The sequence below is a fragment of the Oncorhynchus tshawytscha genome, linkage group LG30, assembly GCF_018296145.1.
Source record: "Oncorhynchus tshawytscha isolate Ot180627B linkage group LG30, Otsh_v2.0, whole genome shotgun sequence".
In the NCBI taxonomy this organism is placed as follows: domain Eukaryota; kingdom Metazoa; phylum Chordata; class Actinopteri; order Salmoniformes; family Salmonidae; genus Oncorhynchus; species Oncorhynchus tshawytscha.
The window spans coordinates 24047156-24074704 of NC_056458.1; the positions used below are offsets into that span (position 1 = coordinate 24047156).

The 27549-nt window shown below is 42.7% G+C and overlaps 1 protein-coding gene across 1 annotated transcript in view; it reads left to right on the forward strand.

Moving 5' to 3' along the window:
- Window positions 1-11276: 11276 nt before the first annotated feature.
- The window catches only part of LOC112229111 (rho GTPase-activating protein 7), a 73909-nt gene continuing 57636 nt past the window's right edge, over window positions 11277-27549 (forward strand). The window contains exon 1 of the mRNA XM_024394998.2: window positions 11277-11543. Within this exon, the coding sequence (XP_024250766.2) occupies window positions 11429-11543 (115 nt within the window). The 5' untranslated portion in view covers window positions 11277-11428. The remainder of the gene's footprint in view (window positions 11544-27549) is intronic.

A 27549-nucleotide genomic window follows, 5' to 3' on the forward strand; every position in this document is an offset into this window, starting at 1 on the left:
CCAGGAGATTTTAATGCAGGAAAACTGAAAGCCACCTTACCTAATTTCCACCAGCATGACACCTGTGCAACTAGAGGCGAAAAAACTCTAGATCACCTTTACTCAACACACAAAGACACATAAGAAGCTCTCCCACGGCCTCAATTTGGCAAATATGACCATAACTCTATACTCCTGATTCCTGCTTACAAGCAAAAACTCTAACAGGAAGTGGTCCAACGGAAGTGGTCCAATGAAGCAGATGCTAAGTTACAGGACTGTTTCGCTAGCACAGACTGGAATATGTTCCGGGACTCATCCAATGGCATTGAGGACTTTACCACATCAGTTACCGGCTGCATTAATAAGTGCATCGACAACGTCATCCCCACAGTGACAGTACGTACGAAGCCATGGATTACAGGCAATGTCCGCACTGAGCTAATGGCTAGAGCTGCCGCTTTCAAGGAGCCGGACACTAACTCATACGCATGTAAGAAATCCTGCTACGCCCTCCGACGAACCATCAATCAGGCAAAGTGCCAATACAGTACTAAGATCAAATCAAATGTTCACAAGGCCAGAGGGCCAGACGGATTACCAGGAGGCGTACTCTGAGCATGCGCTGACCAGCTGGCAAGTGTCTTCGCTGACATTTTCAACCTGACCCAGTCTGTAATACCTACACGCAGACCACCAAGTCCCTGGCCCAATAATGCCAAGCTAACCTGTCTAAATGATTATTGCCCCATAGAACTCACATCTGTAGCCATGAAATGCTTTGAAAGGATGGTCATGGCCCACATCAACATCATCATCCCAGACACCCTGGACCCACTTCAAGTCGCATACTGCCCCAACATTATTGCACTCCACACTGCACTTTCTCACTTGGACACCTACAGTGCCTTCAGAAAGTATTCACACCCCTTGACTTTGTCAAAATGTTGTTGTGTTACTGCCTCAATTTAAACTGACATTTTTGATCACTGGCCTACACACAATACCCCATAATGTCAAAGTGGAATTATGTTTTTCGAAATTTTTACAAATTAATAAACAATGAAAAACTGAAATGTATTGAGTAAGTAAGTATTCAACCCCTTTCAAATGGAAAGCCTAAATAAGTTCAGGAGTAAGAAATTGTTAAACAAGTCACATAATGAATTGCATGGACTCACTCTGTGTGCAATAATAGTGTTTAACATGATTTTTTGAATGATTACCTCAACTCTGTATACCACACATCAGCTTGGTCTCATAGACACTCAAATTAATATGACATGTTACATTTGATATGGTTACATAAAAGGAAAAAAAGGAGGGTGGTGGTCAGTATGGGTGGGTAAGCTTATAAAGCAAATGTCTAAGCAACCCAAAGATTGCACGTTCGAATCGCAACACGGACAACTTTAGCAACTTTTCAACTACTTACTACTTTTTTGCTACTTTGCAACTACTTAGCATGTTATCTAACCCTTCCCCTAACCCTTACCTTAACCCTTTTAGCGAACCCTTCCCCTAACCCTTACCTTAACCCTTTTAGCGAACCCTTCCCCTAACCTTAACCCTTTTAGCGAACCCTTCCCCTAACCTTAACCCTTTTAGCGAACCCTTCCCCTTACCTTAACCATTTTAGCGAACCCTTCCCCTAACCTTAACCCTTTTAGCGAACCCTTCCCCTAACCTTAACCGTTTTAGCGAACCCTTCCATAATCCTAACCTTAATTTAACTTCTAACCTTAACCCCAAACTTAACCCAAACCCCTAACTGTAAACCCTAGCCTAGCTAACGCTAGACCGCTAGCTGGTGTTAGCCACCTAGCTAGAATTCGTAACATATCATACGTTTTGAAAATTCATAGCATATTGTACGTTTTAAAAATTCCTAAATATCATACGAATTGTAATTCGTAACATATCATACGAAATGGTTGATGAACATCCACAAATTAATACATAGCATACGATACATAACATATCATACGATACATAACATATCATACTAAATGGAGATAACAGAATAATACGAAGTACTCTGAGACCAGATTGAACACATATCATTATCTGTAAGGTCCCTGAGTTGAGGAGTGAAATTCAAACACAGATTCAACACAGATTCAAGACCAAGGAGGTTTTCCAATGCCTCACATAGAAGGGCACTATTGGTAGATGGGTAATAAAAAAAATTAAAGCAGACATTGAATATCCATTTGAGCATGGTGAAGTTATTAAATACACTTTGGATGTCTTATCATTACACCCAGTCACCACAAAGACACAGGTGTCCTTCCTAACTCAGTTGCTGGAAAGGAAGGACACTGCTCAGGGATTTTACCATGAGGCAAAGTGTGACTTAAAACAATTACAGAGTTTAATGGCTCTGATAGGAGAAAACCGAGGATGGATCAAAAACATTGTAGTTACTCCACAATTCTAACCTAATTAACAGAGTGAAAAGAAGGATGCCTGTACAGAATACAAATACTCCAAAAATGTGCATTCTGTTAGCAACAAATTACTAAAGTAATATTACAAAAGATGTGACAAAACAATTAACTTTTTGTCCTGAATACAAAGTGTTACAGTATGTTTGGGGCAAATCCAATACATTACTGAGCATCACTATCCCTATTTTCAAGCATAGTGGTGTCTGCATTATGTTATGGTGGTGGCTGCATCATTTTATGGGTATGTTTGTAATCGTTAAGGACTGGGGAGTTTTTCAGGATAAAAAAGAAACGAAATGGAGCATGCAAAATCCTAGAGGAAATCCTGGTTCAGTCTGCTTTCCACCAGACACTGGGAGATGAATTCACCTTTCAGCAGGACAATAACCCAAAACACAAGGCCAAGTCTACACTGGAGTTGCTTACCAAGACGATGTTGAATGTTCCTGAGTGGTCGAATTACAGTTTTGACTTAAATCTACTTGAAAATCTATGGCAAGAACTCTAAATGGTTGTCTAACAATTATCAACAACCCCATTTGACAGAACTTGAAACATTATGAAAAGAATGTGCAAATGTTGCACAATCCAGCTGTGGAAATCTCTTAGAGACTTACATAGAAAGACTGACAGCTGTAATCACTGCCAAATGTGCTTCTACAAAGTATTGACTCTAATACTTATGTAAATGAGATATTTCTGCATTTAATTTTCAATACATTTGCAGAATGTCTAAAAACATGTTTTCCCTTTGTGATTATGGGGTTTTGTGTCTAGATGGGTGAGGATTTTTTTTTACATGTAATCCATTTTGAATTCAGGCTGTAACACAACAAAATGTGGAATAAGACATGGGGAATTAATAGTTTCTGAAGGCACTGTATGTGATAATTATGTTCATTGACTACAGCTCAGAGTTCAACACCATAGTGCCATTCCAAGCTTATCACTAAGCTAAGGACCCTAGGACTGGACACCTCCCTCTGCAACTGGATTCTGGACTTCCTGACAGGACACCCCAGGTGGTAAGGGTAAGCAACAACACATCCGCCATGCTGACCCTCAACACGGGGGCCCCTCAGGGGTGCGTGCTTAGTCCCATCCAGTACTCCCTGTTCACCCACAATTGTGTGGCCGTGCACGACTCCAACACCATCAGTAAGTTTGCCTAAGACACAACGGTGGTCAGCCTGATCAGACAGCGATGAGACAACCTATAGGGAGGAGGTCAGAGAGACCTGGCAGTGTGGTGCCAGAGTAACAACCTCTCCCTCAACATCAGCAAGACAAAGAAGATGATCGTGGACTAGAGGAAAGGGCCCAGGCACGCCCCCATTCTCATCGACGGGGCTGCTGTGGAGCGGGTCGAAAGCTTCAAGTTCCTCTGTGTTTACATCGCTAAGGATCTGCCATGGTCCAAACACAGCAACACAGTCATGAAGAGGGCATGACAATGCCTCTTCCCCCTCAGGAGGCGGAAAAGATTTGGCATGGGCCCTCATTTGACCGCAAAGTTTTACAGAAAGTAGTGTGGATGGCACAGTACATCACTGGGGCCAAGCTCCCTGCCAACCAGGACTTACATACCAGGTGATGTCAGAGAATGGCCCTAAGAATTGTCGAAGACTCCAGCCACCTAAGTCATAGACTGTTCTCTCTGCTACTGAATGGCAAGCGGTACCAATGCACCAAGTCTAAACAGCTTCTACTGCCAACCCATAAGACTGCTAAATAGTTAGTTAAATAGCCTCCCGGACTGTCTGCATTGACCCTTTTTGCACTACATGTTTTGACTCATCACATACACTGCTGCTACTGTTTACTATCTTTCACTTTATTCTTAGTTATATGTACATATCTAACACAATTACCTTGTACCCCTGCACACAGATTTGGTACTGGTACTTAGTCCACACCTGTTGTTTACGAATCATGTGACGAATACAATTTGATTTGACTTGAGCTCCGCACTCCAAACCAGACTGATTCGTTAACTTTTAACTTTGCTCCACAGGGTAAAAGGTCCCAAACGTGACCATTTTGAAGATCTCGTTTCCCTTGTGTCCCTGTCCTGGCCGATTGAGTCGGTTGCGATCTACATGGATGATTTGGGTAGATTGGTGAAAACTCCAAAGCCTTTGATCAGATCGAGGTAAAAGCTTTTAGAAATCGATGATGGTTGGGTGTTTGACAAGCTCAAATGTATGTGAAACGTACATGTGGTCTAAATGCAATTGGTAACTAGGTTGCTCTTTGATAGATGATCAAAGAAAGCAATGATCATCGCTTTCAGGACATTTGATCTGGAGCTTTGAGGTCATGTGATGAAAGATGCATCTGTTGGCTGGCAACAATCATACAGCTTTGCTTAGTTGGGTAACAACTTCACCACCTCGATGAGCAACCTATTTAAAAATGTTGCCTCTGAACGCTGGTTTACAAACATGTACCGCATTGACCAGGCTTGTGCAAAGTGCCATGAGACCAGAGAGGAGCAAAGGAGATTAGCCAAAGATAGAGAGGGAAGAGAACACATTTCCAGTAATCATGTTTTATTCCGTCCCTTCAAATGAACATTGGGCAGAGTCTCGGGAGGAGGCTATTATCAGCCAAATGAATTCTTGCCAGTGAGTGAAAGCTTGATGAACGAGCAGGTCTTTGGAGAGGCCTGGCTTTCAGAGGCCTGCCATAAAGAAGTTCAAGCACTCTCTTGACAAGCACCTGACAGGTCCAGTGTGTTGTGTTTATGACTGAGGGATGGTGGCGATAATGTGGGGCAAACAGACAGATAAACAGGCACGTGCATAAACACACACATAGACACACATAGGCACACACACACCAAAACACACTCCTAAGGGGAGTTATCAATGCTGTGGGGGACTGTCTATTACTTATCTAAGGCTCACTAGTTGATTCCACTAATCATGTCACAGCTTTGACCTCTTTACGAGCTGACGTGGGCAGCCATGTGATGGTGGTGGGTTGTCCCCAAACAGATACTCTTAAGACTTTTCAATTATTTATGTCTTTCTACTACACACCAGTGCATAAGCTCCCCTAACAATTAAATCGTGTTATTAGTCTTTTTGGAAGTATGATAACTTTAGTTAAAAGTGTAATTGTGTTGGTATGAACTGCATGGGGTCTTGTTTAGTTGATTTCTTGTAGCTACGTTATGGCAGGCCTAAACTGGAACACTATCCATCACGTTCTTTTTTTTATGAAGCCACAGATGACCAGTAGACCGCCTCTCTCATTTTCCATGTAGTCCACCTTGCTGCCCCTTTCTAAATACAGGCAAATTAGTCAGTGTTGGGAGGCTAATAAATATTTATAGGATAAAGCTAGCAAGAGACCATGACTTTAAGTGATAAACAGAATTAAGCACATAGCTGATGATGGTTTCTATAACTTCTCACCAGTTTGGTTGATGACCACTCTAAAGAGAAGACGTATGTGCTCTTTGAAATGCTTATGCTGCTTTGGGGCTGAAGGATAGTGGATACAACGTACTGCAAAGTTGTTTGTCTTATCAGTAGGTCAGTCTCTCCTGAGGTAGGCAGCCAAAGCAGACCTATTACTGAGTATGGGAAAGAGAATAATCACACCGGAAAGAGTTGATCCATAAAGAAGATATATGAGAAGTCCTTTACCTGATCATTTCTCACAGGAACAGTCAATAGTCAATAGAGAGGCTGCAGTCCCTAATGTGATCCAGATGCCAGCTTGTGCAGTTTTAGGGGTTAGCCCAGCACTAGGCTAGATGCAGTCATTTACAAGCTAGGCCAGCGCTCCAACAATGCCATTATAAATGTCACTCTGGACAGAGTATTTTGCAATACAATCATTGGTGAAACCTCAGATCCAGGTTTTGTGGCAAGAGTTTCAACAACTTATCCACACATCCTATTGGCAGTTTAGTCATTTCATAGATACTGTACAATATGGGGGATAAATAACAGAATACTGTATCAGTGTATAATGAGGAATTTCTCCATCAGCTTACCATAAACAGTGAGCAAAAAAGTATTTAGTCAGCCACCAATTGTGCAAGTTCTCCCACTTAAGAAGATGAGAGAGGCCTGTAATTTTCATCATAGGTACACTTCAACTATGACAGACAAAATGAGGGGGGAAAAAATCAGCCACCAATTGTAGGATTTTTACTGAATTCATTAAAAATCCTACAATGTGATTTTCTGGATTTTTTTCCCCCTCATTTTGTCTGTCATAGTTGAAGTGTACCTATGATGAAAATTACAGGCCTCTCTCATCTTTTTAAGTGGGAGAACTTGTACAATTGGTGGGTGACTAAATACTTTTTTGCCCCACTGTACCATATAATTCCTCCATTGATTAACTTTTCTCTGTGATTCCAGGTTAACCATCAGTGCTGTGCCAATCTCAGAATCAGGACCTTGCTGTTGCTGGCTTTTCCATAGACTGCAGATGGTGGGTCAAGCCCAGACATAAAAAGGCGTGACACCAAAATGGTATTTAAGTACATACATGGAGATAGTTATTGAGAAAACATTGAATTTTGGCCTTGTTTGAAACATAAACAAATGTGCCAAAAGCTGCCTCATGTCTGACCCCCAAGGGCTGTAAAATTATTACGAACATTACCATCACCACAACAACTACTTGAGAAATACTTGAAAGGGATTGAAAGAGGTAACTAATTGTAACATTAAATCAATTCAAATCTTTGTTACCATGTGTCTATTCATCCAACTCAAACTGGGGGTCTGAGATGTCAAATGTTGAAAAGCCAGCCAACAGGAAACAGGCTTGTTTCTGTCTGTCTGAACAGGACCACTGATCATGTTCTCTGCCAGGATTGGACCCTGGGTGCAACGTGGGGGCTCAGATTAACACTGATCCTACCACCAATGATGGAGGCCTTGGTGTGTGTGTTTGTGTGTGCACGTTAGTGCGTGCGTTCTAACACTGCAGAGCACAGCATGAGTGTTTCTGAACATTTGCACTGCATTTGGTGGTGGTGAATGTTACTGTGTGCTGTTGTGTTTAACTGATGTTGTACAGCTCTTATCACCTCAGTATCTGCCAGCAGGGCACACGTGCCATCAGAATGATATGATCTCTGTTCAACCATCACTCTGGGATTGGGCTGGTAAGAGAATTCTGCCCCTAATCGCTCTCTCTCTGCATATCCCTGCTTGTGTCTCATCTCTCTTACTCTCCCCCATTGCTCCCTCTAACCTCTATCTATACTGCAGCGAGGGCCCCTTGGCTCAGCCTGCTTGTGTGAGGGAGGGAGGGAGGGAGGGAGGGAGGGAGGGAGGGAGGGAGGGAGGGAGGGAGGGAGGGAGGGAGGGAGGGAGGGAGGGAGGGAGGGAGGGAGGGAGGGAGGGAGGGAGGGAGGGAGGGAGGGTAGATGTTTGCTCTGGCAACAGGAAGTGGGAATGGCTTAAGAGCAGAGAAAAAAAAATGCACAGATGAGTGTAGCAAATGTGGTGTGGGGGAATTTTTAGAGATGTTAGAATAAGGCAATTCCTTCCACTCATTGCTAATGTTTTAATTTGTCAGGACATATGATAGTGAGAATCTGAAATTATCAAGACAGCTGTGTCCACCCCATCATCTCAAAGAGAAGTGAACATAATTGTATGGATTACTGCTGATGATATTATGTGTTCAAATATGTATCACAAAAGTAATGGTCCAACATTCATACAAATACCAATCTAACCCACAATCATTTTGCAAACACAAGCAAATGCACTGTCACATTTATCAATATGTAGGGCTAGATTCAAAAGGGAATTTTCGATTGAGCCAACATATGCTATGTTTACCTTTATTGCAGTCTCTGGGAAAGCGGGAATGTTCACTTTAAATTTCAATTGCAATATAGTGCGGATCATCCATGGTCCAGATTGAATCTAGGTCAATACAAACCTCTGAGCGTCATGCACTGAGTTTGACAAAGTTGCATGCAGCGATATTGTGTTTGTTGTCGTTATGTTATTTGTGTTGCCAGGGAAAGATATATCTGTTATGTGGTCTGTCAGCTCAAAAGCACCAAAGGCTTCCTCTTTAAACTCATCTTATGAAAATAAGAAGGAAGTGAGGGGAGAATACTCAGTCTATTTTCCTATGGTTCAACTCACCATCCATAACTTAATATTTATCTTTGTGACTAAGAGAGGAATGAGTGTGTTCATGAATTGTTGCTGTGTGTGTGTGTGTGTGTGTGTGTGTGTGTGTGTGTGTGTGTGTGTGTGTGTGTGTGTGTGTGTGTGTGTGTGTGTGTGTGTGTGTGTGTGTGTGTGTGTGTGTGTGTGTGTGTAAGCGTGTGTGTGTGTAAGCGTGTGTGTGTGTGTAAGCGTGTGTGTGTAAGCGTGTGTGTGTGTGTGTGTGTAAGCGTGTGTGTGTGTAAGCGTGTGTGTGTGTAAGCGTGTGTGTGTAAGCGTGTGTGTGTGTGTAAGCGCGTGTGTGTGTGTAAGCGTGTGTGGAAGTGTGTGTGGAAGTGTGTGTGTGTGTGTAAGCGTGTGTGTGTGTGTGTAAGTGTGTGTGTGTGTAAGCGTGTGTGTGTGTGTGTAAGCGTACATGCGTGTGCATCGGAAGGGATGGGCAAGAGTTACAAAATACAATTACAAAATAAAATTACAAGATATCATTGAGATCAATGTATCAAAATAAACGACTAAAATACTTATGTTTTAAAATGTATTTAATTAAAATAGATATATTTTATATTATGGTATATTATATTTTAAAATACAGAAGTACATTTGCAAGTAGCCGGCATGAACAGCAACAACACCCTCAGTAACGGTTACAAACTTTTGAATTGCTATGACTGTGATATGTTGTTGTTAATCGACAGTACCTTAGCTGAATGCACTGACTGTAAGTCACTCTCGATAAAAGTGTTTCCTAAATTACCTAAATGTATATGTGAAAATAAACATACCAAAATGAACTACAAAGCTCCCAAGTGGCACAGCCGTCTATGGCACTGCATCTCAGTGCTAGAGGCATCACTACAGACCCTGGTTTGATTCCAGGATGCATCACAACTGGCAGTGATTGGGGGTCCCATTGGGCGGAGCACAATGGTAGGCCGTCATTGTAAATAAGAATTTATTCTTAACTGACTTGCCTAGTTAAAAAAAGGTTGTTTTTTTTTAAAGCACACTGGGTATTACTATTGCCATTTTTTCGGGTCGAATCTCATTATAGTAATACTCAACATGCTTTGCAATTGTTAATTTTTTACATACAGTACCAGTCAAAAGTTTGGACACACCTACTTGTTCAAGGGTTTTTCTTTATTTTACTATTTTCTACATTGTGCAGTCGCAAAAACCATCAAGCGCTATAATGAAACGCACTCATGAGGATCGCCACAAGAAAGGAAGATCCAGAGATTCCTCTGCTGCAGAGGATAAGTTCATTAGAGTTAACTGCACCTCAGATTGCATTCCAAATAAATGCTTCACAGAGTTCAAGTAACAGACACATCTCAACATCAACTGTTCAGAGGAGACTGAGTGAATCAGGCCTTCATGGACTAATTGCTGCAAAGAAACCACTACTAAAGGACATCAATAATAAGAAGAGACTTGCTTCGGCCAAGAAACACGAGCAATGGACATTAGACCGGTGGAAATGTGTCTTTTGGTCTGATGAGTCCAAATTTGAGATGTTTGGTTCCAACCGCCGTGTCTTTGTGAGACGCAGAGTAGGTGAACGGATGATCTCAGCATGTGCAGTTCCCACCGTGAAGCATGGAGGAGGAGGTGTGATGGTGTGGGGGTGCCATTCTATCTGATTGGCACTTAGTGGGACTATTATATGATTTTCAACAGGACAATGAACCAACACACTTCCAGGTCCTCATGAGAGCCAGTTTAGCCAATCATAGTGCTTGATGGTTTTGCGACTGCACTTGAAGAAACTTTCAAACTTCTTGATATTTTCAGAATTGACTGACCTTCATGTCGTAAAGTAATGATGGACTGTCATTTCTCTTTGCTTATTTGAGCTGTTCTTGCCATAACATGGACTTGGTCTTTCACCAAATAGGACTATCTTCTGGTTACCACCCCTACCTTGTCACAACACAACTGATTGGCTTAAACGCATTAAGAAGGAAATAAATTCCACAAATTTTACTTTTAACAAGGCACACCTGTTAATTGAAATGCCTTCCTGGTGACTACCCCATGAAACTGGTTGAGAGAATGCCATAGTTTTCAAAGCTGTCATCAAGGAAAATGGTGACTATTTTGAAGAATCTGAAATATAAAATATATTTTGATTTGTTTAACACTATTGAATAGTTTTGATGTCTTCACTATTATTCTACAGTTTAGGAAATAGTACGAATTAAGAAAAACCCTTGAATGGGTAGGTGTGTCCAAACTTTTGACTGTTACTTTATGCAGTACGTTTATATTTAGTTAATTTAGCAGACACTCTTATCACACCATATTGCCATCAGACTTCTGATACCAATGCAGAGTGAAAGGGGGCCACAAAATTGTGAACCACTATAAAAACGGTATAGAAAAGTATTTTGTATATTGTATTTTGAAAATACATATTTCGGCTCTGAAAAGTATCTTGTTACAACATACACTAGAGTGTAGTTCAGCCAAGTGTAATACAAATGACAAAATACTCAAAAGTAATTGAAATACATATTTCAAATAAATACTGTCCATCTCTGTGCATGGGGGGAATGGAGAGGGGGGGGGGTCTTAACCCAAATTTGATACTATTTACTTTTCAGGCCACACTGGAGGAGGGTGTTCACAAATTACATGCAGACTTTCTGCATCAAGTGTCAGCCCGGCAAGAGGAACTTCTCTCTTTCCTTAGAGCGCTCCGTCTCTCTGGTGGACTTGGTGAACGGACTGAATGACTAACTCGCAGGGGCTTTTTCACCCTGATGGATCCAGAGAGGAGTGAGTGACTAGCAGAGGTGCAGAGGTTTTTCAGGGAGAGAACAGGACACATGGAATATGGCTCATATTGGCAAAACCCCACTGCGGAGGTCCTTCAGTGAGCACGTGAAAGTCTCTACCAACAAGGCTTGGGATGTATTCTGGAAGAGTGCTAGGGAGAAAAGGCTTTGGGGTAAGTATTGGACTCTTTCTCACACATTGACCAAGTGTTTGAAGTGTGTGACCGTCTGTTAACTTGTTGACTCAAACTTTGTGTAGTAAATGATTTACTGGCTTGACTGTTGTGTTTACAAATCCATCAATAATTGCATTGATGTGACAGTTGTCTGTCTCACACAGTCTAGCCCATAAATCACTTACCAAATAATTTCACTTTCACCAAAACTGACACTCTGCTCACCTCACAGCTGTATCATGTTAAACCTCTCACCGTTTCAAGCTACATCTCCAGTCCTACATACCAGAGAGAGAGTTATTTTCCCATGATTGCGTGTCTATCAAAACCAGAGGAGGCTGGTGGAAGGAGCTATAGGAGGATGGGCTCATTGTAATGGCTGGAATGGAATAAATGGAACAGCATCAGACACATCAAACATATGGAAACCACATGTTTGACTCCATTACATTTGATCCATTCCAGCCATTACAATGAGCCCGCCCCCCTACAGTTCCTCCCACCAGCCTCCTCTGATCAAAACATGCTCTAGATTAGAATTATGATAATGCAAAAAAGCTCCACTGTGAAGCTCAGTGCCCTGCAGAAGGGTCGGTTGGCCCTAGCCTCTGGTGGACTGTCAGTGGGGGGAGCTTCATGGTTCTCATACTGGAGACCTGCTGAGATGACCTTGATTCCTCTGTGGCCTTTAAGAATTTCAGGGCCCATGCATTATGAGTGTGTACCATGTGTGTCCCATTCATTATGCTTTCACACACATGTGCACGTATGGAAGTATGCACACACACACACATTGCAGCACAGTCTTATGAGCTATACAATCCTTTTCAATAAATGAACACACATGTCCACATGCACGCACACACACACATTCATCAAGCTGTCAGTCCAATCTGGCTCTAGAAGCTTCTGCTGTTTGGTGTCATCTCTGAGGTGTCGTTCAAAATCTGCCTCTTCGTATGTAGCGACATCTCTGTCTTCAACTTTTTTAAATGCATCCGATTCAAAGTTGGCATCTGATGATGACAGCTGTCTCTTCAGACTTAGAGATAATACCTGGAACCAGCTGTGTGTTCATATTCATGTCCTCTCAACATGTGTGTTGGATTAATGACTCCACATAGTGACGTTGGTTATTTGAGCTCACCCATTGGCTGAAGATAATTACACAATGCTAGTTAGCTGTGGCAGATCATTAAGGAACTTGGAACTGCACAGACACTAGACGCCAGCTCTAACAGCAAAACGGCCCCCCAAGGGACGCAAGCATTCTCTCTTTCACTCTGCCTCTCACCCTCTATGTTTTTCTCTCTCACTCTGTCTCTATCCCTCTTTCACACTCTTTCTGTCCCCCCTCTCACTATTTCGTGCATGCATATCATGTTCTCTTTCTTGCACTCATCTCTCATTTGTCTCTTTACACACACACACACACACACACACACACACACCCCTCCCACCCTCCACCACCATCCCTTCTCTCCACCACCATCCCTTCTCTCTTTTTCTCTGGGCCCTACTGCAGTATACATCTCACAGGGAGGATCCGCTGTCCGGAATACTTCACAAACCTGTCCTAATATTTACACCCGCACTAAACGTTGTCATAACTCAGGCCAAATATGGTGTTCCATTCAAACGGTGCAACTCACATCCAAACAGTACCTCTGCCAGATGTAGTCTATAAACTCCTAATAACTTTCCAACGTCAAGCTGTAGCCCCAATCAGAGGTATGAAGACACGGTTGTGTGAGGTCCAACTGGAGAAGCACAGAGCTGGAACTTGACATTTCAGAGAACATCTCTCTGTTATTGTATCTCTCACCTTCCTCTTTTTTTTCTCTCAATCCATCTCTTTTTCTGTCTTTCTCTTTTTGATCTTCTTACTTCCTCTCAATTGACAGTTTTATCTTCAGGATCTCTCTATTTTGATCTTCAGAGCCTTTTTCTAAAGATAAAACTCCTATCTGTCTATTCTATTTCACTCTATTCTTTGGGTAGCTGTCCCTCTTTTCGGTTTCTCTTTCTCTCAAACTAAGCCTCTCTTTCTTCTCTCTCTTTTTCTCTTTCCTCTCCTTCGGTCCTCCACGGAAGCATAGAGCAGATTGCCAGTGTATAGTATCTATGGCAGGCTCCAGATCTCCAGTCCTCTCCCCCTCTCTAAGCTGCCTGCTTGCCTGCCCGGGTCTCATCAGCAGTATTACCTCACTCTGGAGCACCAGGGCCATGTGCTCTGCTCTCCTCTCTGCCTGTCACTGCCACACTATGCTCAAATGACAGACTCAGGGGGGTGCTGTATTGAGTGTGTGTGTACGCATGGATGTGATCTTGCATATCAGTGTGTGTTCACAATGGAGTACTGTAGTGTGTTTGGGGGATGGGGGAGAAGTGTAGGGCATAAGGTGTGTAGTATATAGGAGAAAGAGGAAGGAGTGGTAGTGTGTATGAGGGGATCTGAGGAGTCCTATTCTGATGCAGAGCAGGTCTGTGTGAGCTGTAAGATTACAGTGAGAAAGCCTTACCAGATGTGGCAATGCAGAAAGAAACTGCTGGAAAGAAGTAAAGGAAGTGGCATCGTACTAGAAGTTTCTCTTGGCTTTAACAACAGCATGTGAAAAATCAATGACCTATTTAGAGATAGTTTCTCCACTACACACCTTCTTCTGGATGCCATGAATATTCAACCTAATACTTTTATCAGATATTGTTTGATTCCAATATATTTGAGCTGGATAAAATGTCTCCTCTTCAAAATACTTCAAAAATATCTGTCATGAGTATTTTTGCAGATGAAAATGATACATCTCTTCAGACTATTCCAAAAGAACATCTCCGAAATCTTAGGTTAGGAACTTACAGCTATTCTGATTTCTGGACTTTTGCATACTGATTATATCCTCTGTAATTGTTTTTTTTTATTAGGATACCCGTCAGCTAACGCTGTAACGCTAGCTAATCTTCCTAGGGTCCGATACCAATTAACAAGACATTACAAACAACCACAAGTCAAGACTTCAAACATTCAACAAGTAGACAATACAGACAATTAAAATACCTGACAGGAAACACATTTAACATTCAGTTGATGCTTTCTATTTCCTATCCAGTTATATGGTCTATTGCATTAAATGTTCTTGAATTTTTTTCTTGAAGGTGGATTCATTTTTTCCCTGAGAAATATGGATTGGTAAAGAGTTCCATTCAGCTATGGCTCTATATAAAACTGTAGATTTAAGGTGATTTGTCCTTGGCTTGGGTTGTCCCAGCTGCCCTGAATTTGCCTGTCTGGTTTGGTGGTTATGCGTGTTGCTAGTATGTACTAACTGGCCTGAAAAATACTGTTTTTAAACAAATCTAACATTCCTAAAGAATATCAGAAGACTGGATAGTAATTTGTTTTCAAGTGAAGCCATGAGAAATTCTGATGCATTTGGATAATATTCATACGGATAGAGCAACGAAGAGCTAATCAGGCAGCCCTGTTTTGAGCCATTTGGAGATTTTTTTTCCTTTCTTTGCTGCAGATGACCATATAACTGGACATTACTCTAAGTGTGATAGGACCAGGGATTGACCATATAACTGGACATTACTCTAAGTGTGATAGGACCAGGGATTGACCATATAACTGGACATTACTCTAAGTGTGATAGGACCAGGGATTGACCATATAACTGGACATTACTCTAAGTGTGATAGGACCAGGGATTGACCATATAACTGGACAGTACTCTAAGTGTGATAGGACCAGGGATTGACCATATAACTGGACATTACTCTAAGTGTGATAGGACCAGGGATTGACCATATAACTGGACAGTACTCTAAGTGTGATAGGACCAGGGATTGACCATATAACTGGACAGAACTCTAAGTGTGATAGGACCAGGGATTGATCATATAACTGGACAGTACTCTAAGTGTGATAGGACCAGGGATTGACCATATAACTGGACATTACTCTAAGTGTGATAGGACCAGGGATTGACCATATAACTGGACAGTACTCTAAGTGTGATAGGACCAGGGATTGACCATATAACTGGACAGTACTCTAAGTGTGATAGGACCAGGGATTGACCATATAACTGGACATTACTCTAAGTGTGATAGGACCAGGGATTGACCATATAACTGGACAGTACTCTAAGTGTGATAGGACCAGGGATTGACCATATAACTGGACAGTACTCTAAGTGTGATAGGACCAGGGATTGACCATATAACTGGACAGTACTCTAAGTGTGATAGGACCAGGGATTGACCATATAACTGGACAGTACTCTAAGTGTGATAGGACCAGGGATTGACCATATAACTGGACAGTACTCTAAGTGTGATAGGACCAGGGATTGACCATATAACTGGACAGTACTCTAAGTGTGATAGGACCAGGGATTGACCATATAACTGGACAGTACTCTAAGTGTGATAGGACCAGGGATTGAATCACCTGATTCAAAGTGCTAGATGTTACATACTCTGAACATTTTCTTGTAACAGCAATTCCCTTAACCATATTAATAACAATGTTATCTATGTGTTCTGACCATGATAAAGCTGCATCCAACATGCTGCCTATTAGTTTTGTTTTTTCACTTGCTCTACATGCATTCTATTCATCGACAAATTTAATTGGGGATCATCAGCAAGCATTCTCTTGAACCAAATACAATATATTTAGTTTTAGAAATGTTCAACTCTAATTTGTTCATATCAACCCACTCAGACACCATTCTTAGTTCACTGCTCAGTACATTTGTTAGCTCATTACTGTCACGCCCTGGCCATAGAGAGGCTTCTTATTCTATATTTTGGTTAGGCCAGGGTGTGACTAGGGTGGGCATTCTATGTCCTTTATTCTATGTTTCTTATTTCTATGTCTTGGCCTGGTATGGTTCTCAATCCCCCACCTGTTTTGTGGGAAGTTAACTTTGTAGTTGTTCAGGGCACATAGCCCAAAGCTTCACAGTTGTTTTTTTGTCCTTTGTTTTGTCGGCGTCATTTTTAAATAAAGTTCAAATGTATGCTTACCATGCTGCACCTTGGTCCAGTCCTTCAGCCAGCCGTGACAATTACATTCTGATGCTGCGCTATACATTGTAGAGTCATCGACATACATGACCGCTCTTGCTTTGTTCATTACTGAAGGTAAATCATTAGAAAAGATAGAGAAGTGGGCTTGGGCAACTTCCTTGAGGAACACCACAATGTATATCTTTACTGTTTGAAAAGCTACCATTAAAGAACACTTTGTGCCTTCTCCTGGATAGATAGCTTTCCATCCAGGATAGAGCTGCAGACTTTAAACCATAACATTTGAGTTTACCTAGTAACAGTTCATGATCAATTACAGATCAATTACATCAAAAGCAGCACTGAAATCGAACTAACTTCCTTCCATCCATACTCTTTAACCAATCATCTGTCATTTGTGCTGAAGCCATACTCTTAGAATGCCCTTCTTTGTATGCATGCTGGAAACCCGTTATCAGACCATTACATGAGAAATAATCCTTGATTTGTACAGATGCACATTTTTTCCAATAATTAACTTAACACAGGCAGTTTATAGGACAACTATTAGGACGTGAATGCAGATTTTTTTATCCTTAGGTAGTGGAATAACCTTTGACTCTTTCCAGACTTCTGGGCACACCTCATACATCAAGCACTTCTTAAAATATGAGAGATTGGGGTAGATATTTGGTTAGCTGTAACTCTGAGCAATTTGGCATCAAGATTATCTGTACCAGGTGACTTGTCATCTGACTCTGTCATACGTTGTTGTGCCATCCATGCTTCTAGACCAGGTCCAATCCAGTGATCAGGCTCGCCCGTAATAAAGCGTAGTGTGCTTTAAACTGCATCCAATGGCTTCAATACAGTAGCAGCTGTATTCATATAGACAATATCGCCATAGTCTGTAACCGGTATGAATTGCGACTGAATGATATGTTTTGACCTATTCCTATAAAATAAGTCAATTATAATTCTTAATTTTAACTTACTCATCAACAGGGACACGATCAATGTACATGTGCATAAATCATCATATACATTTTTATGTGATTTGGAGAATAACATACAGTGAGCTCCAAAAGTATAGGGACAGTAAACACATTTTTTGTACTCTGTACTCCAGCACTTTGGATTTGAAATGATACAATGCTACTATGATTACAGATAGTCCTGAATGTATCATGAATAATGATGAGTCAGAAAGTTACAGACGCACAAATATCATACCCCCAAGACATGCTACCTGTCACCATTACAATAACAGGGGAGGTTAGCTTTATTCTGTGGGGGGGTATGATATTTGTGCGTCTGTAACTTCCTCACTCATCAATATTCACAATACATTCAGGACTATCTGTAATCATGGTAGCATCCACATTAATATAGAAGTGTTTAAAAAATATTATCTTCTTATTTACAATAAAAGTGACTCCAATATTATACAATACATTATTTAGCATAAATTTCTATTGGGCACAAAATAATCTGCATCCAACAATTTTGTAGAGTCACAAGCTTGATGAAATTATTGCGTGGGACCAAATACTAAACTTTTGACTACTTTAATACACATATAAGTTAACTTTTTCTAATAGTTTTGGTCACCTAAAATGTCTTAATTCCTATGTCTTAAGTGCTGTAATTTCTAAACGGTTCATGGATTAATATACCCTCAAATTTTTATTTAACTAAGCAAGTCAGTTAAGAACAAATTCTTATTTAAAATGACAGCCTACCGGGGAACAGTGGCAGAACGACAGATTTTCACCTTTTTAGCTCTGGGATTCGATCTAGCAAACTTTCATTTACTAGCCCAATGCTCTAACCACTAGGCTATCTGCCATCCCAAATGCTGCACTTTAACCTCATAGTCAGTGTATCAGGGGGTGTGAGAGAGTGTGAGAGAGAGAGAGAGGGAGAGAGAGAGAGAGAGAGAGAATAAGGTGAACATTTGAGGATGGAAAGTCAGCAACGCAAGCAGCAGTTCAATGGCATTTCCCTCCACTCAGTATTTCACTCAGTATTTCACTCATTATTTCACTCATTATTTCACTCAGTATTCTGCATTGTATCTGACTTTGTGGGAGTGGGCTAGTTGGCAAGCCATTCCTGTTGTTGAAGAACCCTGTCAAGTCAAGTGTCCCGCCTGCGTCAAAGCGCCAAAAGCCTCATGGCTCTAAAAGGATCCCGTTTACAGCCAGCCTGCCTGCTGTACTGTAGATCAGCAGGGAGAGGTGGAGAGATGATGCAGGGACCGACACAGCGACAGAGGTGTAGGAAAACAGAGGCTCCTCTTCATCCCAGGCCAACACACACTGAAGTATGGCTGCCAGGAGGAGATGGAGACACACTGGGAAAATAACACACGTGGGCCAACACACACAGACACATGACAGAGAGACAATGCTTCCCTCACCTCCGATGAACTCTCTTTCTCCACTGGTGTCATTGCAGTGTGGAGCAGTGGAGGCTGGTGGGAGGATGTATAGGAGGAAGGGCTCATTGTAATGGCTGGAATGGAATCAATGGAATGAAGCCAAATGTGTGGTTTCCATTCAACGTGTTTGATGCCGTTCCATTAATTCCTATCCAGCCATTACAATGAGCCCATCCTTCAATAGCTCCTCCCACCAGCCTCCTCTGGTGTGGAGACAATAAGCAGATGCCCCAGGGGTAGAGTGATTCTTCTCATACTTCATTGGCCTTATTTTTAGGTAAAAATACTAATGAGCAGACATGAGTTAATGGGACTCAGACATACTCTAGTGGATAAGTCATCCTCATCATTCCTGCGGGATTTCTCTCTCTCTTCCATCCTCATAACACTGGGTTTGAAGAACAAATAAGTTTGACGCACTTAGTCAGTGGGTCTGTTTGTGTTTGTCCCACCTGCAGGGTCAGAGAAGAAACAAATGTCCTCTGCAAAAGCTAAATAATGAGTCAGCTAGCTAGCTGCTGAAGGACACCAAACAAATGGCATGCTGGGTAATGTGTTTGTTATTCATTGGGAGGGCCAGCTCAATCTTGTGTGATTGGGATCATGGAAGCGAGGCAGAAAGGCACTGAAAAGTCTTGGCTCATTTAGGACAAAATAATATTTTCTCTTCCCTCTCCAATTGTACCACTGAAGTTATCCATCTTCTTGTTAACTTTTTCCAACAGTATTTCTTTAGTTATCCACCCATATCTACGATTCTTCCAAAGCTTTGTCTTCTCACCTCTGCACTCCCTGTTCTTTATACAAAACAACCCCATCACATATCCAAACCCCTCCCTCCCTCGCACCATCACAGACAAATAGATTGATAAGTTAGCTGGTTGGGTGCCTCATTTTTCCCTGATTGATTAATGGAGGGTGGAAAAGTGTAGGATCGAAGGCTGTGTGCTGTTCGGGACTACTGGAACACTCGTATTGTCCCGGGCTTTGAAGAGAAGGTCGATACTAGGCCCTCTCAGCCATGGCAGGCCCAGCCACTGCCAGACACATTGTTGGAGGCATTACTATGCAAATTATTTGGTCTGGTCACTTTGCCTCACTCATTACGCCTGATTGATAACCCCAGTCCTGGGATTCTTCTCTCTTTGGCACAGCTCTCCGGTGGCCAACTATTGGACACACTGTTTGAAGGTGTAATTTATCCAAGGATACATTTGTCGGCTTAAACTGAACTAACAAACATCATTATATGAATGACCTCCTATTACTCAGGCCTGATGAGACTTAGTCAGTTAGGTAGTAATGTGTGTCTAGTCCTTGACTTGAACTTTTACATTATGGGACGTTTTGATGGAATAATGCACTGTTAAAACTTCTTAAGGCTAGGGGGCAGTATTCGGAAGTTCGGATGACTGACGTGCCCAAAGTAAACTGCCTGTTACTCAGGATATGCATATAATTGGTTGGTAGCATTGGATAGAAAACACTCTGGAGTGTCTAAAACTGTTGTTGTTGTTGAGGTCACTACCCACTCAAATGCTTGTCTGGGATATTCAAAGGAATTCCTCCCAGATTGCAGTTCCTATGGCTTCCACTAGATGTCAGTCTTTAGAAAGGGTTTCAGGCTTGTTTTTTGAAAAATAAGGTAGTAATTATAGTTTTTCAAGGTGGCTCTCATTTTGGACTGTCGTCTTGTGGCGTGCAAGGATGAGGGTGCGCACTTCGTTATTTATCTCTGGTATTGAACATACTACATTCCGTCTTAACTTTTATCATTTATTTACATATTAGGGTACCTGAGAATTGATTAGAAATGTTGTTTGACTTGTTTGGACGAAGCCCTGAGGACGAGGAGCGGGCGGCGAAGGTGGAATTCACCGGAAACCAACACCGCTCCTCTGGGCCATACCCCTCCCAGTCCACCAGATACTGGAGCCAACCCCCATGATGTCGGGAGTCCATTAGAGATCTGAAGGCATAGACCGGACCCCCCTCGATGTCCGGAGGGGTGGAGGGGTGTCGTGGGGGACAGCATCAGCTAAGGGCCTAGGAACCACCGGCCTGAGAAGGGAGACATGAAAAGAAGATGAGATACAGTAGTCACTGGGAAGCTGTAACCTATACGTCGCCTCGTCGCCTCGCCACTAACCCAGGGAGGAGTGACGCAAGTTCTGGGCGTACTCCGCCTATGGAAGTAATCAAGCCCACTCTCCCTGCCGGTCCTGACAGGAACCTCCCCAGCTCATCCTGTCCACCTGCCCATTGGACTGAGGCCTATACCCGGAAGTGAGGCTGATCATGACCCAGAGCTTCTCCATAAAGGCTCTCCATACCTGTGATGTGAATTGGGGGCCACGGTCGGAGACGATGTCCTCCAGAAGTCCATAATGCCAGAAAACCTGCTGGAAACGTGCCTCGGCAACCTGAAGAGCAGTAGGGAGACCAGAAAAAGGGCTTAAAACGACAGGATTTTAAAAATCTTTCCACAACCACCAAAATGGTGGTGAAACAGAGGGGAGATCAGTAACAAAGTCAATGGATAGATGGGGCCAGGGAACTGAGACACGGGAAGGGGAAGGAGTTTCCCTGTTGGAGCGTTCTGGGGGGGATTTGGTTTGGGCACATATGGAACAGTAGTTGACGTAACAAGTGAGGTCCTGCGCCAAGGTGGGCCACCAGTACTTCTCAGTGACCAGACATTGTGCTAATGCAGTTTTCCATTCATCCCCCTCCTGGATCCAGATGAAATTGTATGCACTCCGCAGTCCAGTTTGGTAACGAACCGGGCCCCCTGAGTTATTCTATGGCTGCCGGCACCAACGGGAGAGGGTAATTGTACTTTGTGGTGATTTCAATGAGTCCTCTGTAATCTATATATGGACGTAACCCTCCATCCTTCTTGGCCACAAAGAAGAAACCAGGCGATGCAGGAAAAGTGGACGTGTGGATAAAACATTGTTGGAGTGCCTATTGGATGTAATCCTCCAGCCACGAACAGATGATAGATGCATCTGCACGGACCAGCAGGTCGATGGCACAGTCCCAAGTACGATGAGGAGGAAGACAGGTGGCGTGGGTCTGGGAGAATACCCCCTGCAGGTCCTGGTAAACCTCCAGGATGTTGGGCTGAAGGGCAAACATAGGACTCTCAACCGATGTGGAACCACAGGGCATGGGAAGCAGGTCCTCCGGCATTGAGGTGACCAGGCTGTGATTCTCATCCTCGACCATGAGATGGTGGGGTTATGGCGATGAAGCCAAGGGATGCAGAGGATGATCTTGTGAACTCATTTCTCAAGACTCATTCCTCACTCTGGGGAGCCACAAGCACAGCAGCGTACAGCATGGAGCAGTAGACAGACAGTCACTGGGCCTCAGCTAGCATACAGTACGCTCTGTATATATACACATTTGGTTATGAACAGGCAGTCTTTTCAAATTGTTCCGACTCTAAGAGGGCATTATCATAATTTTTACAATTTCACTGCATTATTCCAACATCATAGTGTGGAAATATACATAAATCACAGGGAAATCACATTTTTGACTGCACTTTAAGTAATCCTGTAGCAGTGTTGCAAAATAATGTGTTGCAAAAGTTTCATATCTTGACTCCCAAGTCATGAGTGATGATGAAATGGTTTGATTTTGCAGTGTGATACTACGATATCTATGATACCGTAGTTTAGTCTGGGAACATAAATAAATGACAGAAAACACAACACTAAAAGTTCCAAATACCTTATCAAACAACCTCTCAATGGCTATGTCACAGTCTGTTGTTGAAGTAATGAAATACAGAGCACCACATGGAGCACCGCACAGAGCACCACACAGAGCAGAATAGACTCACAGTCAATGAGCCATGACAGATTTTAGAGTGGAGCAGAGCAGACTGAAGTTTCAAGGTGAGTAGGGGTTTATAGAGCTCATTCCACATCATAATTTCTATTATAGTTAACATGACCCTAGAGAAGACTCATTCCTCACTCTGGGGAGCCACAAGCACAGCAGCGTGCAGCATGGAGCAGTAGACAGACAGTCACTGGGCCTCAGCTAGCATACAGTACAGTACGCTCTGTATATATACACATCAACAGGACTGTAGTAGAGAGAATCAACAGTTTTAAGTTCCTCGGCTTCCACATCACCTAGAACTTGACATTGACCAACAACACCACCACTTTTGTCAAGAGGGCGCAACAGCGTCTACTTCCTAATGCAGCTGAAGAAATTTGTCTTGCCACCCCTGGTCCTCTCCAAATACTACCGCTGCACCCTGAAGAGTGCATTGATCGGTTACATCAAGGCCTGATACGGGATTTGCTCCATCAACGAACGCAAGTTCCTCCATGGCCCAGTACATCACTGGGACCGTGCTCCCACCCATCGAGGAAGTCTACTTCAAACGGTGCCTGAGGAGGCCCACAGTATCATCAAGGACCCCACACACCCCAGCAACAAGCTGTTCACTCCCTTAACGTTGGGCAGACGGTACTGGAGTATGTCTGATACCAACAGGTTCAGAGACAGTTTCTCTCTACAAGCCATCAGACTGCTAAACACTTGAACTGGACTGACCACCTACTCTGACTCTCCTCGTCTTAGCACAAATGCACTCACTACCTCACACAGACATACACTCATCCACACAAACACACATAAAAATTCAGGCTACACACACATCACAACTGATGCTACCAGAATCTTATTATTGCTAAATACTGCACAATTTAAACATTTTCCTCCCAATCACCTCTTCCCCAATATACGTGTAAATATGGACTTAAAATTATGCCATCTTGTATTATACTTGTGCTTAAATGGTTATTCTATTCTACTGAGCCATTTACTTATGTTCGCATTCCTATCTTGTATTATTTCTTATTGTGGTTGTTGTATTGTCAAGGAACCTGCATTTCGTTGGACAGATATATCATGTGTATTCTGTACATGCAACTAATAAAACTTGAAACTTGAAACTATTCACTACATATAGGAAAGTTCTCTACCGTACAGTACAGGACAGTCTGTATCAACTACTGTGCTATGGACAATAATTATTGATTCCCCGTACATGGTTGTTTTTTGCAGTGCTTGTATAGAATTACTTCCACACTACTGTCCCCACAACATAGTTACATGCATGCAGCAGATACAGTGCACTGAAACATTTCTCCTGGCTGTTCTCCTGGTTGTTTATCAATATTGATGAGGATATTGCTACATAAATGATATGGTGCTGGCTTTATGTGTTCTTGCATCAGAGGGATGTGTTGTGCCATCCCAAGTGGTTGTACAGGCCCATGTGTGAGCCGTAGATGTTTTGAGGTGAGGTAGGTGTGACCAGGACCAGATGTGGGCCCTGTCGGTCAGTTAACTCAGTCCTCTGTGACATAACAAGGTTATACATTCATGTACATACTACCTCAACTGGCCTGAACAACCGGTGCTCCCGCACATTGTCTAACCGGGCTATCTGCATTGTGTCCCACCACCTGCCAACCCCTCTTTTTACGCTACTGCTACTCTCTGTTCATCATATATGCATAGTCACTTTAACCATACCCACATGTACATACTACCTCAATAAGCCTGACTAACAGGTGTCTGTGTATAGCCTTGCTACTCTTATTTTCGAATGTCTTTTTACTGTTGCTTTATTTCTTTACTTACCTACACACACACACACACACACACACACACACACACACACACACACACACACACACACACACACACACACACACCTTTTTTTTCGCACTATTGGTTAGAGCCTGTAAGTAAGCATTTCACTGTAAGGTCTACACCTGTTGTATTCGGCGCACGTGACAAATAAACTTTGATTTGATATATACGGATGGTCATGGATGTCTGTAGTTTCTAACAAAATGACCTGACTGAGAAAAACACTTAGACCCCTAGGTAAGTGTTACCCCCATCTTAGGGATATGTCAGGATGTCATCATAGGTATGTGGTTCCCAACCTGAAAGACGGTCACGGTCAGCTTATAACATGAACGCGATACAGCTGCTCATCTCACAAGGAAGTCAACAACGCCCTGAGGTTGCTTGATGATCTCAATGTAAAGTGTCTCATAGAGTCACCGTCTTCCTCAAAATTAGGGTTTTCTCAACACAGAACGAGTGGATACCTCAAGGCAATGGATTTATGGCTTCCTCTGGCAGCAGGGGGTCACAGTGCTGGAGTAACTGGGTCAAATGCAGGACAACACTTCATCCTTGGTCAAGCCCATTGAACTACATGGCCCTGTGATCTTGATTTAATACACTGACAATAGTAGTACTGCCATAAGCAAGTGAACAGAACCAAAGGTATAATTTGCACTGGGGAGACCAGATAACAGTTACTACAGCCATACCACTAAATCTCTTTTTCCCATCCCCCCTTCAACTCCTATATTTCCTCCACCTCTCCCAGGTGTCTATTTCTGAGTCTATCGATTATATGCTCCCCTCCACAAAGCCCTCATGTTTACATACAAGCCAGTCTTCATCCTGTCTCTATTACAAATTGGATCAGATTTTTCTTTCATCCTTCCTCTCGGTTGGTTTATCCATGGCTCCTTCCCTCATTCTCGCCAACACTAGATGTATATCCTGTCTACTGGTTACCCTCTTCATTGCTTTTTAGTCAGCTGTTTTCCCTGAAACACCGGCTCCTTTTGATCTGCTTATCCAGCAGGATTTGGACCTCATCTGACCCAAAAGTAATCCATCATGTCGCCGCCGAGCTTCCTTATCGTGACAAGGAGACACTGGGCCTTCATAAACTGGAGAGAGGGAGAGGGGAGGAGAAAAGAGAGCGATGGAGTGGGATATAGAAGGGATAGTGAGAGAGAAGGGAGAGAGAAGGGAGAGAGAGAGAGATAGGGAAAGAGAGAGAGAGAAGAACCAAGGAAGTGTGAGGTTTTGATATCAATATCATCCATATGGGACGGGAGTTAGATGTACCTGATAATCTGGTGGTGGAGAGTGGTTGTTCATGAATAGCAACATGCAGGTGAGTTGAAAGAGAACATGGAAATGCATTAACGTAGGAGGAAACTTAGATGTTTAATGGGTTTGCAAGGTGAAGTCCATTAAATTCCACTGTCTGCCACAGTGCCACTCCACTGAAATTGGCTCTCTAGTTGTCAATGGGGGTGTGTGTTAGTGAATGTGTGTGTGTGTTAGTGTGTGTGTGTGTGTGTGTGTGTGTGTGTGTGTGTGTGTGTGTGTGTGTGTGTGTGTGTGTGTGTGTGTGTGTGTGTGTGTGTGTGTGTGTGTGTGTGTGTGTGTGTGTGTGTGTGTGTGTGTGTGTTTTGGGGCAGTCAGGCAGGGGAGCTGCCTTGTTAGTCTGGAGGTTGAGACACGGTGCTGTGGCATGGACTGTTTGAAAAGCATTCACACACACACTATACAATTACTCAAATTCCCCCCCACACACCGCACAGACACACACTCATTTAGGGTTCCCAGGCACTCTGATAAGATTTCAAAACCAGTGAAGGGTGATGGTTACAGATGAGGAGCTGTGCACTCCTCCGAGCTTTCCCCCTCCTGGGATGGAGAAAACATTAGCCAAACCACACAGCTTCTCTCCCTGTTCCCAGACACATGTCACTGGGGCCAAGGTAACAACTACTACACATTTCACTTGGTGTGTCTGACCCCTTAGGGTAACTCATGTTATGTGCTGTCATGTGAATAACAGTTCGACTATGAACTATTTGTTTCTATGAACATCCCACTGGGCACACACTGGTTGAAACAATGTTGTTTCACATCATTTTAACGAAATTATGGTTGAACCAACATGGAATAGACGTTAAATTGTCAATGATGGGCCGATCTGCCAAGACAGATGAGAAAAGGAAGCAACGATGCAGCACCGCATTCTGTGTAATTCTAAGGAGAAGTGGCAACTGTCCCACATTCCACTCAATGTCATTCATGAAAGAGCATCGCGCATAGTGGCCATTCTTAGTGAATGCACCATAGAGAAACTGGCCAGCGATGTCCCATGTGAAGCCGCTAGGTGGCATGTTAGCGTCATGGAGGACATGTTGAATCTTCTTAGAGCCGCAAGGAGTTCTAAACTCCTCCAGAGCTTTTTTCACTCAGTGAACCAACTGAGATGCTTCTGTACTATACAGTGTAAAACTGTAATCATCCAAAAGAAATATGAGCACATCTACCGTATAACAAGATGCAGGAATTACAAATCCCACACTTGCAGGTGCAGCTGCAGTATGTCATGTAAAGACTGTAATGATGAACTCCCATAGCAGTGTTAACTAAATGAAGCTTGTGATCATCAGCGCTATATACTTAGCCATCCTTCAACCGTGAAAGGATACAAAATATCAAGCTTTAAAAATGCTTCTTTAACCACTTACATAACATTACAGCATTGTGTTGTCGATACTTGTTCTTTAAACAGTTACACAATGTTACAGCATCGTCTTGTCTCTCAAGTAGTCTCAATAAATCCTATCCTCCAATTAGTGCATGCAAGTGTGTCACCATGGTGACTGTGTG